Source organism: Notamacropus eugenii, chromosome 3 (assembly GCF_028372415.1).
Source record: "Notamacropus eugenii isolate mMacEug1 chromosome 3, mMacEug1.pri_v2, whole genome shotgun sequence".
NCBI lineage: Eukaryota > Metazoa > Chordata > Mammalia > Diprotodontia > Macropodidae > Notamacropus > Notamacropus eugenii.
In genome coordinates, this window is record NC_092874.1 from 222,911,301 (window position 1) to 222,931,388 (window position 20,088).

General features: G+C 39.9%; 1 protein-coding gene across 2 annotated transcripts in view; it reads left to right on the forward strand.

The window, feature by feature from the left end:
* DIP2B (disco interacting protein 2 homolog B) overlaps positions 1 to 20,088 on the forward strand; it is a 206,385-nt gene that overhangs the window by 118,111 nt on the left and 68,186 nt on the right. The window contains exons 4-6 of one of the 2 annotated variants that reach the window (XM_072654674.1): positions 6,379 to 6,504; positions 17,518 to 17,730; positions 18,954 to 19,109. In XM_072654674.1, the coding sequence (XP_072510775.1) occupies positions 6,379 to 6,504; positions 17,518 to 17,730; positions 18,954 to 19,109 (495 nt within the window). The remainder of the gene's footprint in view (positions 1 to 6,378; positions 6,505 to 17,517; positions 17,731 to 18,953; positions 19,110 to 20,088) is intronic. The other variant, XM_072654673.1, reaches the window with a different exon arrangement.

The window sequence follows — 20,088 nt, forward strand, 5'->3', positions numbered from 1 at the left end:
CATATGGTTGCTGGCGATTTTCCGAAGGGATGGAAAAGGCAAATTTGATCCTATCTTGTGGGTGTAGGGGAATGCTATAGAAACAATCTTTGATATCAATGATTGTCATAGTAAAATCTCGGGGGATCGCAGCAGGAGTGGGGAGACCGGGCTGTAGCGCCCCCATAGGCAGCATGCATTTGTTAATCTCTCTAAGGTCTATGAGCATGCGCCAGGATCCAGTTTTCTTCTTTATAACAAAAACAGGAGAATTATAAGGGCTCGTGGTGGGCTCAATGCGGTCCTGTTTCAAAAGGGAGGCCACTACGGAACGTAAGGCGGTGAGCTTTTGGGGGGATAGGGGCCACTGTTCAACCCACACAGGGGTCTCAGTTTTCCATGTTATAGGCGGGCTGCTCACCGTTACGGTGGCCCCAGCATGTTTAACTGAAGGTGTTCTGGAGTGGTAAGGTGTAACCCAAGTTGCTGGAGGAGGTCGCGCCCCAAAGGGCGTAGGCAAGACCGGCCAATTTTAAGGGTCTAAAATATCCCTGATAATCCTCAAAGGTCCAACTCAAATGTTTAGCAGCCCGTAGCGCTGAACTAGCACCCCCTACTCCAGCAACCAGGGTAGCACCTCCGCTCACCGCCCAACTGGGGTCCCATTGGGATGCATTAATAACTGACACATCTGCTCCAGTATCGAGCAGACCCATGATTGGACGCCCTTCAACCAGAATCTGTATCATGGGGCGATCGCCTACAATGGGAGAGCACCAATTAATTTGATGGGTGTTCTGCTCAGGCTCTTCAATCCAAGGCAGGGAGATGCCCCTCCCAACGGGAGTCCCGGGGGCAATATTTATAGGATAACAATGCGGATTAGTCAAATAAATCGTGGAGGACCCGCTGGACAACAATTGAGTATGGACTATGAATGGCACATAGCCGGAGGGTCCCACCACCAAGCGGGGAAAGGGAGCGGGGGGCACATCAATCCCTTCAGTATGCCAAGGCCTTATAACTAAATCAGTGTCTGAGGGATCCGTGGCAGATGTGCATACTAAGGTTGTAATTTTTGGAGGGCTTGTTGGTACTGCTGCGGATACGACAGGGGTGCAGAATTCCCGGGCTAGGGGGCAGGGGCAGGGCCTACGGTCCCTACTGGGAAGACATGTTTCTGGGTTCGGGGGCCCCCCGAGGGAGGCCCCCTTTCCCGTTTCCCGACCGAGGTGGTTGAGGCTGCGGCTTAGGGCGGCAATATCTGGCAATATGACCTGGTTTCCCACAGCGAAAACAAGTGGGTAGTGGTCCCACCTTAGCGGCAGGGCACTGGCTCTTAAAGTGCCCCATCTGACCACAGCGATAGCATTGCCTCTGGTCCTTGGCACCCTGAAGGGCCTGGGTCACCCCTTGGGCCACCGCTGTCACCATGGCCTGGTGGGTGTCTTTAGGTGGAATGTCTAACAGCCTCTCTACTATCTCCTCAAGGGAGGCGAGAGGCCCCAAGCCCGCTAGGGCTTGGGAGCATTCAGGACGCAGGCCATCTCGGACCAGCTGAGCTATCAGGGAATCCGTTCCTGGTCCCGAGCCAAGAGACCGCCGGACCTGCAAGCTGAACCCTACTCACGAAATCAGTAGGGGACTCGCTAGCCCTCTGCTTTAACCCTACCAACTTATCCCTCATAGTCTCTGGGGTGTCAATCTTGGCAAAGCCCCTAATATGACAATACTGTACTGCAGCCATCACCTGGGGGTCGAATTGGAGCTGGTCAGCAAGCTGTGAGTATGGCCCCGCCCCTGTTATCATATTCACAGCATCCTCTGTCCCTGCAATATTGTGTTCCTTGACATATCTGAGCGCCTCTTGTCTAACGGCAGCGCCATAGGCCACTACCTGCCCTGGTGTAAGAATAGCCCCCGATACCTCCCTCCAATCAGCTGGGGTCCACGGCCAAGTGGCTGTGGCATTCGCAAGGAGATGTTTCACATAAGGTGATGAAGGGCCGTATTTGGAGACGGCCTCCTTCAGTTCTTTCAATAATTTGAAGGGCACCAGTCGATGTAAACGGTTCTCATTTCCCATCAGATCCTGCTCCACTATGACAGGGTAAGCGCCTGCCCCCTCCCACTCTTCTAAATCTACCTCCTGTCCCTCCGCCAAAGCTGCGGATAGGCTCTGAGTGAGTACGCTCAGAGGCTCCGAGGGCCCAGACCGCCCGTAGGTAAATGACCGTGTTCCTTGTGATGATTGTGACAAGGACATGGCGGCTGTGGTTCCGGAAGGAGAAGGCATTAGGTCCGATCTCAGAAGGATTGGGAGTTCCTAAACTCTGTTGAAACTTCTTCTTGCGAATTCCCCCGCCCTCTTTTGTTGTTCCAGGGACTTTCCATTCTTTCTTAAGGGTTCCTTCTGACGAGCCCTTTGTCTCGGGGACTTTCCAGGGGACCTTCCACTCCCTCTTGGGCGTTCCTTCCTCATCAAACTTCCCTTTTGTTCCTCCCCTCGGGGCTCTAGAGTCCCGCCCCTTGCTCAGCCGTGCGCCATCTTGAAGGGCACAGTCCTGGTCCCTGCCTGCACGTTCTCTTAACATACTCCATGGATATAAGGGCTGGGGCTCAGTATTATCCTCATCGGATTCCCCTTCTTCTTCTGTCGTCCCTTGAAGGGACTGCCCTGTTTGGGTCTCGCCGTTGGACCGCCCGGGGGGACGGGGATCCGAACGCAGAAGCGTGGCGACCACTTGAAAGAACGTAAAGTCCTCCTCTGTTAGTACGCCAGGGCTCTCTTTCTCACAGGCGACCATCTGCTGTCCCACTACGCTCCATTTGGCTGGGTGTAGCCCACAATATTCTAACCAAGGGGAAACATCCCAGATCTTTTCCACAAATGCTCTACAGTCCCGGATGTGGGGCTTAAGCCCATGGGTCTTACAAAGCTTATACAACTGACAGGCAAGCACTCCCTTATCTTCGGGCTTCAGGTTGGGAAAACTATTTCCCTGGCCCATCCTGGCCACTTCCCAATACTGAGACTGCCTGAATCTTCCCGCAGTAGCGGGTCAAGGCCACTTCTCAATACTGAGGCTGCCTGAATCTTCCCGCAGTAGCGGGGCAAAGGCGGATTCTCCTCTCCTTACGGCGGTCCCTGTTCAGGCGCCAGCTGCCCGGGGTCTACTCCCGGGCCTTCGCCTCTCCACTTACCGATCCCCAGTCTTCGGACGTCTCCAGCCCCTCTCCCGGTTGGGGGAGGGCAATAAACAGGCAGAGCACCCGAAAGGAGTTGCAGTCAGCAAGCTTTATTGCATTTCTTCCCCTTCTCCTTCTCCTTCTCCTTCTAAGCCCTTGTGATCATCCCCTTTTATTATCCCCTGTCTCCTCCCCCGTACCTCCCATGGGCAGGCGAGCTCCTCCCAAGTGCCTCCCCGCGGGTGGAGCCAGCCTGTTACCAGGGCCATCCCAGTACCCCACAAGGGGGTAGGTTTGGACCCTCAGGCGTCTCACGGTCCTCACGGGGGACCCCTGTCCAGAGCTGTCCCCCAACAGTTTGTAGATATGAATTGAGTAAACCTCAAAGGCATAGAGGGAGAACCTGGAAGTGGCAATGAAAAGCAAGCAGTATTCTAATTCCCCCACCTCAACTAGGCAGAGGGAAATGAGTGAAAGTGCAGGTAATATGTGTGTGTTCGTCCTTCGTTGCTGAAGAAGACCATGCCATCAGAGAAACAATGACATGACTTGTACTTGACTTTGTTTTGAGTGAGGGAGAGGTGGCCAGGGAGGCTGTCATCAGGAGGGAGTCGTGGCTCAGTTTGAGCCAAAAAATGAAAGGGAACAGGTGTGGTATCAAGGAAGATTTCTCTGATATTCTGGAACCAAAGGGTAAAATAGAAATTGAAAGAATCCCCTGATCACCTCCTGAAAGAGATCCCAAAATGAAAATTATGAGGCATGTTATAGCCAAGTTCCAGAGCTCCCAGGTCAAGGAGAAAATATCATAAGTAGCCAAAATGAAACAATTCAAATATCATGGAGCTACAGTTAGGTCACAATAAAACAAGATTTAGCCGATTCTACATTAAAGGATAGAAAGGGTTAGAATATGATATCCCAGAGGGTAAAAGATCTAGGATTACAATTAAGAATCGCCTACTCAGCAAAACTGAGTATAATAAAAAAAATGGAAATTTGGCAAAATAGAGGACTTTCAAGCATTCCTGAGGCAAAGACCAGAGCTGAATAAAAAAATTTGACTTTCCAATACGAGAGTCATAAAAAGGTAAACAGAAAGGAGAAATTATAAGGAATTCAACAAACTTAAACTGTTTGTATTCCTACATGGGAAAATGATGCTTATACCTCCTGGGAACTTTCTCATTTTTAGGGCAGTTAGAGAGTGTGGTGCGTGTAGGGGTAGGAGTGAGAAAGAGGAATGTGCTGGGAGAAGGAGAAAGGAAGAGGTAGAATGGGATAAATTATCTGACATAAAAGAGTCATGAAAGAGCATTTACAGTGGAAGGGAAGATGGAGGAGGTAGGGGATAGGGAGCATGTGAGCCTTACTCTTATCAGAATTGGTTCAAAAAGACAATAACATACACACTCAGGTATAGAAATCTAACTTACCATACAGGAAAGTGGGAAGAAAAGGGGATAAGAGAAGGGAGGGCAGATTGGGGGAGGTAAAAGTTAGAAGCCAAATATTTTTGAGAATGGACAGAGAGAAAGATAAATGGGTGAATTGGGATGAAGGGAAATATGAAATACATAGTAATCATGACTGAAAAAAATTTACAGCAAATTTCTCTGATAAAGTCCTCATTTCTCAAATATATAGAGAATTGAGCCAAACTTATAGAAATAAGAGCCATTCCTCAAGTGACAAATGGTCAAAGGGTATGAACAGGCAATTTTCAGACAAAGTAACCAAAGCTATCTATAGTCATATGAAAAAAATTACCATAAATTACTATTAATAAGAGAAATGAAAGCTAAACAACTCTGAAGTACTACCCCACACATATCAGATTGACTAATACGACAAAACAGGTAAATGACAAATGTTGGAAGAGATGTGGGAAAATTGAGACATTATTGTACTGTTGATGAAGTTGTATGCTGATTCAGGTATTCTGGAGAGCAATTTGGAACTATGGCCAAGAGGCTATAAAACCATGCATACTCTTTGACCATGCAATACTGCTACTAGGTCTGAATGCCAAAGAGGTAAAAAATGAAATGGAAAAGGGCATGTATGTACAAAAAATATTTATAGTAGCTCTTTTAGTCATAGCAAAGAATTGGAAATTTAGGGGAGGTTCATCAGTTGAGGAATGGCAGAATAAATTGTGGTATGTAATTGTGATGGAATATTATTGTACTATAAGAAATGGTGAGCAGTATGCTCTCAGAAAAGTCTAGAAAGACGTACATGAACTGATGAAAAGTGAAATGAGCAGAACCAAAAAACCGTTGTATATAGCAACAGCAATATTTTACGATGATCACCTGTGAATGACTTAGATGTTCTTAGCAATAAAATGATCCAAGACAGTTCTGAAAGACTTATAATGAAAAATGCTGCCTATCTCCAGAGAAAAAAACTGATGGAGTCTGAATGCAGATCAAAGCATACTTTTTATTTACCTTTTTTCTTGTTTTTTTTTTGTGGGTTTTTTTTTTGTATGTGTTTTCCTTCACACCATGACTAACATGGAAATATATTTTGCATGACTTCACATGTATATTCTATATCAAGTTGCTTGTCTTCTCAATGAGGTAGGGAAGGAAAGGAGAATTTGGAACTCAAAAATTTTAAGAAAAAGATGTTAAAAATTGTTTTTACATGTAATTGGGAAAAATAAAAAAATAAATTTTTTAAAAAGAAAAAAGGAATGGGAAGGAAATGATTTAAGAGAAAATCAAGTTACTGTCTATGGAGCAAAGCAAATATTCCCCAAGAGTAGTAGAAAGGATAGATAGGTAGATGGAATGGGGAGTGGGGAGTGGGGAGGGGGACAGGAAGAGGTTAGATTTAGGTGGATGGGAGTAAGGAAGGGATCAATAGGGGATGGAGAATAGGATTTGAATAATGACATCTGGTGATTCTCTGGGAGAGGGAGGGTATGACAGTGAGAGTTGGTTAATCATTGATGAATGACTTCACTTCAGGGGGGAGTCCTCTCTGGGTGTTAAACAGCTCCTGTGAGGGGGCCAGTTGGGGGAGCTGTTGGGTAAAATGGGGATAACAATACTTTGGCAATACCTACCAAATAGGGCTGTTGTGTAGAAAGGCTTTTATAAAACCTTAATGAACCCTAGAAATATTCTCTCTATATAATAAGAATTTTGAAATATCTCTTTAAAAGGTAAAAATTGCAAAATGTTATTAATTTTTCAGATATTCATACAGAAGCTGTACAAGCAGCATTGGCCAAGCATAAAGAACAGAAAATGGCTCTGCCTATGCCAACTAAAAGACGATCCACATTTGTCCAGTCTCCTGCAGATGCCTGCACACCTCCAGGTAAGTGTGCCAGTCAGAACTTGTTCTGGGGAGGTTACTCTTTTAGGATATTTTAAAGAAACCTTTGTCTTGCCATTGTCATGCCAGTCCTGTCCTCACCCACAATACTTAAGGCAGGCATTCTTTTGATTGTCACTTCCTCCAGTGTCAACAAATTTGGGCCCCCAAAGTAAGGGAGAAATTCTGTTCAATTCTATATCCCAGTTATTTCACATCTTGACCTGTCAGCAATGAAAATGGTACTAGTATAATCAAATTATAATCACAGACCAAAAGCTTAGGACCTAAAAGAAAAATTTCTGTGGACAAGTCAGAATTTTAATAAATATCCACATTACAGCCCTCCAAAAACTATTATATATTTTTAAATTCTTCATCTTTCTCAGATAGTTTATCTCTTTGACATTGTTATGAATAAAGGAGGTTTAAGTTTAATTTTGTTGCCTAGTATGGATTCTTCCCTTTCTGACACTGAGTGATATGGTAGGGCTCCAGTTGAGCTGGCAGCAAATTTTAAGATCCAGTTTTTTAAATAATGGCTCCATGAGACCAGCAGAAACTAGTAGCTTCATCTAAACCCTGTTTGTTGGACATAAATTAAGTTTTTTAAGTGTCATTAATTGTTGAAGAAGCACAAAGCCCATCCTCCGAAGATACGGCAGATAGCAGTTTCTGGCTATCTCTGTTCCATTAAAAATATTTTTGAAGCCTTTTCTTTTGCACAGCCTCTCAAGAAAGGTGTTGAATGTAACCTTCTGAAGCCAAGAATGGTAAATCTATTCCAAAGTTTCACAATTATTCGTTCTAAATTTGTTCACACTTGGTTGTTCAGTTTTCTTATATAAGTGCCTGTCTCCCTAGAACTTCACATTATTGGTAATAAGTCTGTTTTAGTTTTCCTCCTATGTTGATCCAAACTGTTTATCCTATTTTTGTTTTTTGTTAATAGAAACTTTATGTTGTAATCAGTTCATATTCATACTAGTTTAGTTGTTTAGCTTCTTAGCACCAATATAAATCAGTATGAGCAATTATCTTTTAAGTATTTGGCAACTTGCTAGAGTACTTGGGTATGCAGTGCAACCATTAATTGTGTGTTTTTCCTTTCTTCTTCACATTTGTGGTGTTACTATGTTTGAGACAGAAATAGCTCTGTGGCTTCAAGTGTTTCCCCAAAAGCTAATAGAAGATACCTCTGGTAGACCATTTCAGTAAAATATGCTATCTCACAATGCTTACAATAAAACCACTCAGGAAAATCTTGAACAATTTTCATATATTGTTTGTGCTGTACTAGTTAGATTACCATTAACAAAAGAGTTTTTCTTTGGCGTAGTTAGCCCTTTTTGGCAAAGACTTTGCTCTATTATATTTGAAGGGTTAGATTGTGATAAATGGCAAAGGGTCAGGGTGGGGGGGAGTCAGACATTGGTCTCAGAAACAGAGTTCCTCATAGTTAAAGAATCTAGTTCCAGAGAAAATAGCCTAAGCTTGTAGTTCTAGTGTTAGATGCTGTAGCAAAGGAGAATTCAGTGAATATAGAATCAGGATAAACTTTTAAGGAAATCTTTATTTGTAATAGCTACAACTGAATAGTAAATTAGAAATTGCTTTAATAAAATGTCCTGGCTGTTGTCTTATGAGAGCATAGTCCTTCAGTACTCAGCGTAAGGCCCCAGGTTTCTAAATAATAACATTTCCAAGATCTTTCCTCTGCTTTGAAAGATATAGCATCAGTGTATTTCAGTATAGTGGGCTTAAGTGTTTAAGTAACTAGAAGAATCAGACAGATCTCCTCAGTTAGCAGGCAAAAACATCATCTCCCTCTCCTCCCATAGCAATTCCCAAACTTTCAGTTACAACTCAAAATCAGGTATGCAGATACAGGGAGATCCCAGGACAAAAGCAGGTAAATGTAGATCTGTCCCTTCACTGTCAGATTAAGGTACTATCTTTGTAAGAGTGCTAAAGTGAATTAGAACTCTTGCAGATAACAAGAGCTCTAAGCCCCCAAGTCCTTTGGAGTACAGGCTGTGGGTCCAAAAGAAATCAGGTTTCAGGCAAATACAAGCAAATAAAAATTCCCTTCTATCACTCTGCTCCTATTTAATCCATTCACATTCATGCAGGTAGGTAGCTAATTATAATGATACTGCTAAGTGTAGACCAAGTTGGCACAAATTTAATAGGCGAATGGCTTCAGATCTCTTCCTGTTTGTGGTAGCTAGCATTCACTGACTCTGGTAGAGAGAATATAGCTTCCTAACCCTACTTTCTTTTCTTTCTCTGAATTGTTATGTATGTATTTTGAAGAGAGAGAGAGACATCTTCTACATAATTTCTGTGAACAGCTTTCGCTATTTTTGTTAATCTGTTTACTTTGTGACATTGACCTCCTTGTTGTTCCTCCGGTGAGATGCTCCATCTCCCAACTGCAAGCACTTTCACTGGCTTTCCCCTATATCTTCTCTCCATCTCCTAACTTCCCAAGTCCCAGCTAGAGTCCCACCTTTTACAAGAAGCCTTTTCCTGATCTCACTTAAGCCTTCTTCCCACTAATTATCTCCACTTTATCCTGCATACATTTTGCTTGTACATAGCTGGTTATATGTTGTATTTCCTATTAGACTGTGAGCTCCTCAAGAGCAGGGATCCTTTTTTTGCCTTTCTTTGTATACTTAGTGCAAATGCTATGTATAGTGCCTTGCATACAGTAAATGTTTAATAAATGCTGAGAAGAACTGCAAAAAAAATCATTTTAAAACCTTGATTCTGGTCATAATTTTGAAAACATAGTACATAATTCACAACTGAGATCACCTTTCTTCTGTCCAAAGGTCAGATTTAAATGTCAAAATCTCTGTTACCTCAAGGTTTATTTGATGTGTATGTTAATTTTAACACATCATTTAACAAATGAAACATTTAAAGAATTTGATTTGGTAGAAAGCTGCATAGTTCTCTGTGTCTTTGGTCGCATTCAGATTCTTTTTTAGAAAGCTTGAATTGCTGCCATCTTGGTTTCTTTGTGTGTGCTGAAATCACTTACTAATATCACGAGGCAATTGTTTCAGCTCCTCTTGTAAGAGTTCTTTGTGTAAACATATTGCTCATTCATGAGCCTTAACATTGACAGAAACTTCATTTGAAATCTAGCTTTTTTTTCTTTCTCTATCATTTTTCTGCCCTGTCCTATACTGTATGATGGGGGTGTTCTAATGCCCAAAGGAGTAGCATCTCCCCAAAAGAGACTTTTCTCCCAAAATATATCCAGCCTTTTCATACTGATTTGCTTTTAGAGTAAATAGCCAAATTCCTGTGAGGGAAAAATCAGTTTCCTGGCTTATTCAGGCCCCTGCTTAAGAGTAACACTTTTGAGGGTTAACCATAGTTACCTTCCTAGTGTACTATGGACAGATGGAAAGTTTGATTTTTAAACTTGGAAGTGAAAAAATAAGCAAAGTTGAAATGCTCAGTAACAAGCTGTTCCTTGTATTTTTAAGGTAATTTGTTGTCATGCTGAGGAAATTTTCTTTATCCAGAGTGCTCATTTATGCACAGTTCAATTTTGGATGTCAATCAAAGCGAGTTGAATAGTCATGGTCCATTAACTTTGACTTCACAGATCACATTAACATGGATAGACATATAGCATAAATTTTACCGATATGGAATTTGAGGGAGACAGTTTGAATGGTAGCATTTTAAAATGCCATTTTATTACAGATGTGTGCAGAAACCCAAATTAATTGCTGTTGATAATGTATCCTGCCATGTCTTCCTTGATGAAAAGCTATAAGTTATTTAAGAGGAAGGGGGCAGGTAGGTGGCACAGTGGATAGAGCACTGGGCTTGGAATCAAGAGGACTTACCTTCATGTGGCCTCAGACACTTACTAGCTGTATGATCTTGGGCAAGTCACTTAACCCTGTTTGCCTCAATTCCTCATAAAATGAATTGGAGAAAAAAAAAAGCAAACCAAATGACTTAACAACAACAAAAATTTAAGAGAAGAATCCCCATTTTATATTTTATATATATAAACATAATATTTAACCTAAGACCAAAGGGAACTAAGGCAGGATGAGATAGATGTTGAATGTTCATTATAAGAGACTTTCTTATCCTTTTGGTTTAATTTACTAGTTCGTGAAATCAAAAATGTATTAACAAGTCAAGTCATTGTGATTAATTTTGAATATTAGCCAGTCTTTGAGCATTTGCTATAATTTAGGATGATAGATTTAGAGCTGAAAAGGGGCTTAGCATCCATCTAGTCCAATCTCCTTATTTTATTGCTGCCTGTAAGTAAATTTTATGCCTTCTCTGCTCCATTCTTGTTTAGAGTAGTTTAGTAAATCTTTTTTGTTTGTAGTGGATGGTGCAAAGATCAACATCAGCCTGACCATAGTAAAAGTATCATATGATTCAAACTATAGAAGCTTTACTTAATGTGAAAAAGTTTTATTACATTTGCAGATGCATAAGCATGTAAACCAATACAATTTTTGTGTTAGCTAGCTAAAGATGGAAACCTTTCTTTGTTTAACAGTTAAAAACACAGGCATTATCATTTATGGAATATGTTTAATCCTTAGCTTCTTCCTTCAAGGCTCACTTAAGGTATCACTGAAACATTTCCTGATCCCGTTAGTTGTTAGTGTTTTCTTCTATTATTATATTTATTTACGTTTAGTTCCTTGAGGGCTTGGACAGTTCTTGGTTTTTTTCTTGGTTTTTCCCCAGTGCTTTACATATACTAGATGCTTTAATGTTTATTGAGTTGAATTAAATACACTGAGCCCTCTAAGATTCCCAAAGGTTCAAAGATATTTCCCGAGAAACTATTACATTTGTTGTTTTTTTCCCTATCTGAAGTATAAAGAGACAAAAACCCACTAAAAACCCTTCATAACCTCGCCCCTTCTACCTTTCTGGTCTTCTTAAACCTTCCTCCTTTCTACCTACACCCTGTGATTCAGTGTCCTTGGAACCTTGCTGCTCCTCAAATAAGACACCCCATGCATTTTCACTAGCTGTTTTATATGCCTGGTATTCTCTACCTTTTCATTTTTGTCTCTTTGATTCCTGGCCTTCTTTCAAGACTCAGCTCAGCTAAAATCCCACCTTCTTTCTATAAGAGGCCTTTCCCCTGTGAAATCACCTCTCATTTCTCTGCATTTATCTCATCTGTACTTAATGAATTACAGTTGTCTCCCAGGCAGAATGGGAGCATCTTGCAGATGAGGACTGGTTTTTGCCTTCCTTCATATCCCTGGTAGAGTAATTCCTTAAGAAATGTTTGCTTACCAACTAACTATGCTTTTAATAACATAATTCTGAGAAGTGTCCATAGGTTTCATCAGATTTTCAAAAGGGTCCAAGACACAAAAAAGGTTAACCCCAGTTCTAGTCAAAGATGAATGCTTCTGTTAATTGAGTTATTCAAAGACTTCTTGCTTCTCTTAGTCTGTTCATTATTTTAATCCTGTCTAAGTTTAGATGTATTGATTTGAGCCTAATTCTTAAATTCTAGAAGAATTTGCCTTAGTTTCCCTTTCCAAAATTGGCTAGGCCTTTAAAAAGGATATTAAAAGGATTTCAACTTAGAATGTTGATTAAGTTCTGACAAGGTTTTCTTTCAAGATTTTCTGAGCAAGAACTACAGATTAAAATGTTACCTTAATATGGTTTTGTGCTATGTCTCCTAAGAGGGAACAAGGTATGTATGTTGGGGGTGAGGTGGGGGGAATCAGCATATGCTTCCAAATTCCCTCCTCTTCTGTGCCTACCATAGACTAATCACATGCATATAATTAATGCCAAGATTTTTTTCTCCATCTGCTCTTCATGCTCTTGAGCATCAAGATGCATATTGCTCTACTTGATCCACTTTAAATAGGGAGCTGTGTGCTTTTGGCTTTAATACAAATAATGCAGATAAGGCATATTAAGATAAAGAACTATTTAGAAACTAGAATAATATACCAAGTGGCATAAGAGAGTTGAGGGCATTGTCTTGACTCTGTGGCAGGTGGAAAAAGCTATGCAATGAGTGGAGATAAAAGACAGACAAACAAACTAGCATTCAAACACATGTGAGTCTTCTGCCCTTCAGTCTCCTGAAGTAACCAAAAGGCTATGAAATTAGAGGGAATCTACCGGGGATGTAGGTGATCCAATTTAAAAGCAATTGCAACTTAAGGAAACATTGTTCTGAAGGGTTTCTGGTGATCACCTTAACCATATCTGTCACAAAAAAGATGTTCTGAGTCTGTATGCCAACGATATTAACTGAGTTTCTTGAATTAAGTATTTACTCTCCAAGAACCAATCTCCTGTCTGCAAAGTTTGCTACATTACAGTGAACAAGTTCAAATTTCTCCCAAGATTTGCTCGGTACTTCACATATTGGGATGTCCCATATCCTGTAAGCAATTATTTTACTGGGTCCTGTCACACATATCAAATGGTAAACCTTAGTAGTATTAAAGATAAAATGACAAACATGTAAAAAACAATGTGGTTTAAATTTGTCAGAATTACTAGGTATATGATAATTTAAATATATTATAGATAGTTAATTTTGATTATGTTCCAAATATTCTTAGGCCTTGTAAACTGTTAGTGTTTTCACCTCATGTGTAAAATTTTTTTCAATTTAAAATAAATAAATGGCCAGGCAGGCAAATAAATAAATGTTTTTGAGGTGCCTGGCAGACTTGACTGTTTACTTCAGTGGTTAGAGTCAGTGAGCCTACAAGAGGAATCAGTGAGCCTGGGCAATTCTGCTCTTTGAAAAACTTCTTATAAGCATTCAGAAAGTCCCTTACCTTTATTTAGTTGGCCATGAAAGTCTTTCAGAGCAGGTGGTCCATAGTCATGCTGGTTCCTGTCAGGTACTGGATATCCTGTGACCAAAGACACAGTTTACTGTAGAAGAAAATAATCTGTAATTTATATTTTAGGTACAAATCTGTCAGAGACAACTTTATTAATTAAATAATTCTAAGGAGCTTAGAAAATCCAAAGAGACAAATTCATCTTACCTTTGAAAATTCTCCAGAAAATTGAGTTAGACAAATATAATCAAGGTCAGACTGGTGGGGCCAGAGTCTAGGATTCATCATATATGTGTGGGATAAAAAGACCCTTACTCAAAATTTTAAATAAATGAAGAGGCTTCTCAATAAGAACAGAAACAAAAGGATTTATTGCATTTCTCAAGAAAGGGACGTCGTTCCACCAGGTCAGGGAGGCAACTTATAGAAATTTAAGCACAATTTTTTATACCCTAAAGCAGAGAATCCCACCTCCCCACTATCCCACCTCTCCATTGGCTAGGAGGTGGGCTCACAATCTAAGTGCAGAAAAACTGGTTAAACCCTGGGAAATCTTTACCTATCCCAACACAATTACCTCATCTAATATCTAACAACTGCTGATGTGGCTTTAGAAAGGAGGGGAGGGGGAGAAGCAAGAACTGGTAGTGCTGATGTGGCAACAGTACAACAAATGATGGGGAGATTTGAGTAACTTCCAAGTTTTGGCTACAGCCCACAGCACTTTCACAAAGAAAGCTGGTAGCTGGTAAGAGGAGGGGGGCAACTGACTGTCCACAAGGCCTGGATACCTGAAACTCAGGTATCCAAGGACAGAGGCCTTATGGAAGAGAAATTTTATTGAGAAAATCCAATATTCCCCATATTTTTATTATGAAAAGTCTGCACAATCTCCTCATCTCACTCATATAGAACAGTGGTCCCTTAGCTTTTGGCACACCCTTGGAGAATAATTTTCCTAAATTATTCAGTCCCTTTTTTATCTACTACCTCTAAGAATTCCTTTTTTTTTTTAATCCTGGTCAAAGGTGAAGATACTTCTATTATTTTAACTGTTCAAAGATTTTTTCCCTTTTCTTTGACTTGATGATGATGTTCAGTTGTGTCTGACTCTCCGTGACCCCATTTGGGGTTTTCATGGCAGATATACTGGAATGGTTTGCCATTTCCCTCTTCAGCTCATTTTTACAGATGAGGAAAGTAGGGTAAACAGGGTTCAGTGCCTTGCCCAGGGTCACACAGCTAAGTGTCTTTGGCCAGATTTGATCTCAGGAAGACTCATCTTCCTGATTCCAGGCCTGGTGCTCTATCCACTGCACCACCTAGCTGCCCTTCTTTGACTTACCATTGCCCTAATTCAGTCAAGGTTTTTGTGGAAAGGAACTCCTGCTTTTATATGGATTCATTAAAATTTTTAAATTTGTATTGATATGATTACCACTCTAATTTTATCTTCCCTAAACTTTGTTTTAGTTTCCTTTTTGTAAAGGATATTAAAAGAATTTTAGACTAGGTAGGATATTCATTACATGATGACCAGATTTTCTATTCAGGGGGGACTCTGAAACATATTCCTAACATTATTTTGTAAAATATTGCTTAAAGAATGGAAAGAATATATTGGGGATAAGGGGAAGAGGGTGTCAGAATGCTTCCATACCTGTTTATAAATTGTCTTCCAAATAGGACTTTAGAATCTTGAAGGTCAAGGAAGAGAAGGTAGACTGCTACCATTTTTTCCCTTTTTTTCCCCTAATCTTTAATTAATAGCCTTTTTCTCTATTCTAAACTAATCAGTACATTCAAAACAAGATGCTCATTCTTTAACTTCCCTCCTTGCTCTCGACTTGCAAAACTAAGCTTATTTATTTGACCAGCTGAAGAGGAAGCCTGAAGTAATGGTTAGAAGGCTAGCCTTTGAAGGGTCAGGTAGGTGGCACAGTGGATAGTGTACCAGTCCTGGAGTCAAGAGAACCTGAGTTCAAATTAGCCTCAGACACTTAACACTAGTGTGACCCTAGGAAGGTCACTGAACCCTAGTTGTCTCAGCAAAAAAGAAAAGTAGCTTTTGCAAGAGGCTAACTCCTCTTTTGTGCCTACCTTTTCTTAATTATTTCCTATTTATTCTGTATACAGCTTACTTTGTATATTGTTTTTTGCATTTTGTGCTCCCCTTGCCCCAGAATGGAAGCTCCTTGAGGGCAAGAACTATGTTTCGCCTCTTTTTGTATGCTCAGTGCTTAGCACAGTATAAGCACTTAATAAGTGTTTATTGATTGGTTTCTTTTCCTGCCCTCAAAACCAGAGAGAATGCCTGACTTATTGTTCTCCCTTACCTTAATTTTCCAGGATTCTCTAAGGCAGATTTAAGGAAAGAAGAGTTGATGTATTGTGTATTAGCAGATTGTGAGGATTTTTAACTGTTTTTGTGTATTTCAGTACCTCCTAGCTGTTAGCTGGTTCTTCCTCCTCAGTTGCATTAACTTATCTTACATTTTATATCTTCACATTGCTTGAATATAAGTTCTCTGTGGGCAGGAACTGTTTGGTCTTTTTTTTGGGTTTGGGTTTTTGTCTTTGAATCCAGTCTCCTAGTGCAATGCGTTGGGCATGTTGAGCCCTTAAAGTGCTTTTAGTTTTTGTTGTTAGTGGATCCTGTTAGCGAATTTGACTATGTTATCGGGAAGAGGGAAGGGGAAAGAATTTATTTGGCACCTACTGCTTGCTAATCACTGTGATCTCATTTGATCCTTAAAACAATCCTGCAAGTAGGTAGGTGCTATTATCCCTATTTTATGAGGAAACTGAAGCCAGCAGAGATTAAGTGACTTGCCCAGGGTCACATAACTAGTGATGAGGGCTAGAAAGATAGAGGAAGCCCAAGACTAGAGTTCCCTGCATGGACCATCTGGAAAAGAATTTGCAGACTCAAGCATTCTTGAGGTCAAAGTGGTAAAGATTTATTATGCTTTTCAGTGGGCAAGAGTTCTTAGGGAAACTGCAGCCTTAGAGGAGTACAGTTAAATTTTATATAGGGTATTCTGTAGTAAAATATCTGCCAAATATGTTAACTAGGTGATTCAGGGTGGGATTAGGGAGTGGTTAAGTAGTGGTTAGTTCTTAAAGGAGCTAAAAGGATACTTTTAGTGTCTACCGTGCAAGTATTTTACCCAGAGATCATCAAGAAGTAGCTCAGGAAGGGGCCATATGGAGGTGTGGTTTGGGGCCTGAAATGTCATTAAGTCAACTAAGCATCAGGGCTAACTGAGAAATACCCAGGCTGCTCCCTGTCTGGTCTTATTAGACAAAATAAATGTAAGGGAGTATACGTATGTCTAAGTCTAGGACACATATGATTGGTCAGTGAGTAGTAAATACCTTTATGACCCAGTACACAGCCAGTTCAGCCAGTACACAGCTGGTTCAGACTAATAAATTCTCTGGGTACAGCTGGCTACTGTATCAGGAAGAGAGATAAAAGTTTTGCTAATACAGGCTGTTCTTGGGTTGGGGAGAAACTGCCAGGGACAAGCTAGGGAGAAATGTGATTTTTAGAGAGAAATGTGATTTTCCACTTGGGGTCCAAGCACTCCATCAGCTAGTACCTGAGGTCAAATTTGAACTGTTCTTTCTGCCTCCCAGCCCAGCACTCTATCCACTGTAACACCTAGCTGTCTAAACCAAAGTTTAATTTAAACTACATTTTACATTTCCACTGTTTCCCATGGAGTTCATTCTTTATATCTTTTTATTCTAAATGAAAGATCCACTAATAAACAATTTTCAAACCTGCTTATCCTGACGTTTGGGAAGCTTTTCTGTATAGAAATTGAGGAGAGGTTCATAAATACTAAAGTATTTAAAAACTATAAAAAGTTCCAGATTGACGTTGTATATTAAGCCCAAAACTAGAATCAGGACAACTGAAGGTTCAAATATTAAAAAAAAATTTTTTTTAATAGGAATAACACTTAGCTTCAGAGATCCTTTATTTTGCTTATGTTCCCATTTAGCTCTGTGCATCTCTATTAACACTACTTTCCGAGAAGGGTTATAAATTCACAGTAAGAGTGTTTTGCCCATTTAGAATCTAGCGTTTGACCTGAGAGAGGCCCAAAAGGTCTGTGTTCTAGGCAGGATGGAGAACTTCTTTCTGATTTACTTCATACAGACACATCTTCTGCCTCTGAGGATGAGGGCTCTCTGAGACGACAAGCTGCCCTCTCTGCTGCCTTGCAACAGAGCTTGCAGAATGCTGAGTCCTGGATCAACCGTTCAATTCAGGGATCATCCACTTCTTCATCAGCGTCTTCTACACTGTCCCATGGAGAGGTCAAAGGAACCACTGTGTCACTAGCTGATGTATTTGCCAGTACTCGAATAGGTAGGAGCTGAATCTGCCCAAGGAACCAATTATTTTCTCTTTGGTTAATTTTGACTATCTGTATCCAGAGATTGGTTTATGTTTTATGTTAGACTCTGATTTTTCAAAGTGACCTTAACATGTACAGTCAGAGATTAACAGCCAATAGGAAAGGGAAGAAGTACTCACAGCGCAGTTCTGATGGCTACCACCTGTGATTTTGGTCTCTTTGTTCACCTGAAGCCATAGCTATTTCCATAGCAACATTCAAGCAGTGAGAGACAATGCCAGTCTTAATGTGTATGGTGGTTCACTTAACGACTGAAAATTTGTGATGGTCCAGATTCTGTTCATCTTTGTTGTAATTTTTTTAACATACAGAAAGTCAAATGAAAAAACATTTTCAGGAGTACAGCAACAGAACTTTCCTCCTACCCATGAGACTGGCCTTTGTTGTTCTTGCTGCTATGATGTTGCTCCACAGCAGAGTACTCAGGCTAAGGCTTTTGTGTTCTATGTGAAGTTACTAAGTACTGCTGAAATAAGTTTTTGTTTGGCTCTGCTTTAATGATGTGTGTTTGTGTCTGTGTGTTTAAGAAAATATGATATCCATCTATGAAATTTATCTTGGTCCTTTTTTTTGCTGTCTGATGCAAATTGATATATCATCCATATCAGCATTAGGCTATGATTATTTCTCCTTTTCCTCCTCCCACTTTTGATTGTGTTTTGTTTTTCTTGTCACATTGGTACTTTTTCTGTATATATTTGTGAGTCTGTGATTTCTGAATGTTAAAATTTGTAAAACTTTTCCATTCAACACTATAATTTTTAAGGAATTCTGTAATGGTCAAGATCAACCAAGATGCAAAGTCTCCATGTACCCAGTCTTAGAACTACTGGAATCTTTTCATTTCTTGCATCTCCTACTCCACTCCCCTCTTTCTCCTGACTCATATGAGTAGTAGAAGTTTCACAGTACAGTCGCAAGTCTGTGTGTTCTTCTGTACTCTTACAGTCTCCTACTTCCTGATTGATTGGGAGATAAACAGCAAAAGTATGGTAGCTGGGTCAAGTTTTTTCAAAATGATTATTTGAATATAAAATTTGATTACCTGATAATGGATTTCAGTTAGTTGCTTAACAGTTCAAATCTTGTGTAATTTTCTTTTCCACAAAAAGTTGAACTGGTCATTGAATACTGACAGTATTTTATGTTACACTTTTTTTTCTCACTTCTCTAGAGAATTTCTCTGCCCCCCCTGATGTCACCACAACTACCTCCTCTTCTTCATCTTCCTCTTCGATTCGCCCAGCAAATATTGACCTGCCCCCTTCGGGGATAGTTAAAGGCATGCACAAAGGGTCTAACCGTTCCAGCCTTATGGATACAGCCGATGGTATGGCTGCTCTTGGTGGACATCCTTAATGAAACAGAAGAAAAAAGTTGAATTAGTTTATTTCAGTTTATATTAGTGCCTCACTTATAATGAAAGTAATTAATTGCAGTTTTCTGCCCAAGTTGCTAGCAACAAATGTTCTTGTATTACACTTTCTTGTAACTACATGGATATCTATTTATAATCACTTAGTATTTCCCATGAAATACTTTGAACAAAAAACGATTGTGAAGAACAGTAACGGAGGTACTTAAACTATTTTTTGTTTGTATTATTTTTGTTTTCGTTTTTTTTGGTCACAGACCTCTTTTGCATTCTGATAATGCCTGTGAACCCTTTCTCAGAATAATGTTTATAAGTGCACAAAATAAAATACGTAGGATTTTAAAGGAAACCAATTAATTGCAATAAATTCTATAGACAGAAAGACTTTAAAAAGATGCTGTGTAGTGGCAGGTCTAATAACTATAGTAATTTCAAAGTAATTTCTAGTTATGATTATAAACATTATTTAGAGATCACCAAATGTAATGTAATATAAAAATATCGCAATTTCATCTGGTGACAAAATCATAGATACTGTTGTAGTACTATGGTTTGTTGCCTATATTTATCAATGAATTTTTAAATTTCAGTCAGAAGGTAGTGAAAATAAAGATGTAATTTCTTTCCCTATCCAAGTTCATACTCCCTTTGAAGTCTATCCAAGGAGCCCTTAGGCATCAGCAGACCTAAGTTTAAGAAGCCCTAAGGTAAAAAATGAAGGAAGAAATGAAATATTGGAGTGATGCTAATAGTATCATTTCCTGTTTTTATACTTTATTATAATCATAAAAAGTAATATGTACATATCTATAGCTAATTGATGCTATTGAAGTCAGTTAAGATTTTGGGAGAAGTTCATATGAAAAGTTGAAGTGCCTTTAATGAGAAATAAATTTTATTCCACAATTTATCCATAATAATTTTCTTTCTTGTA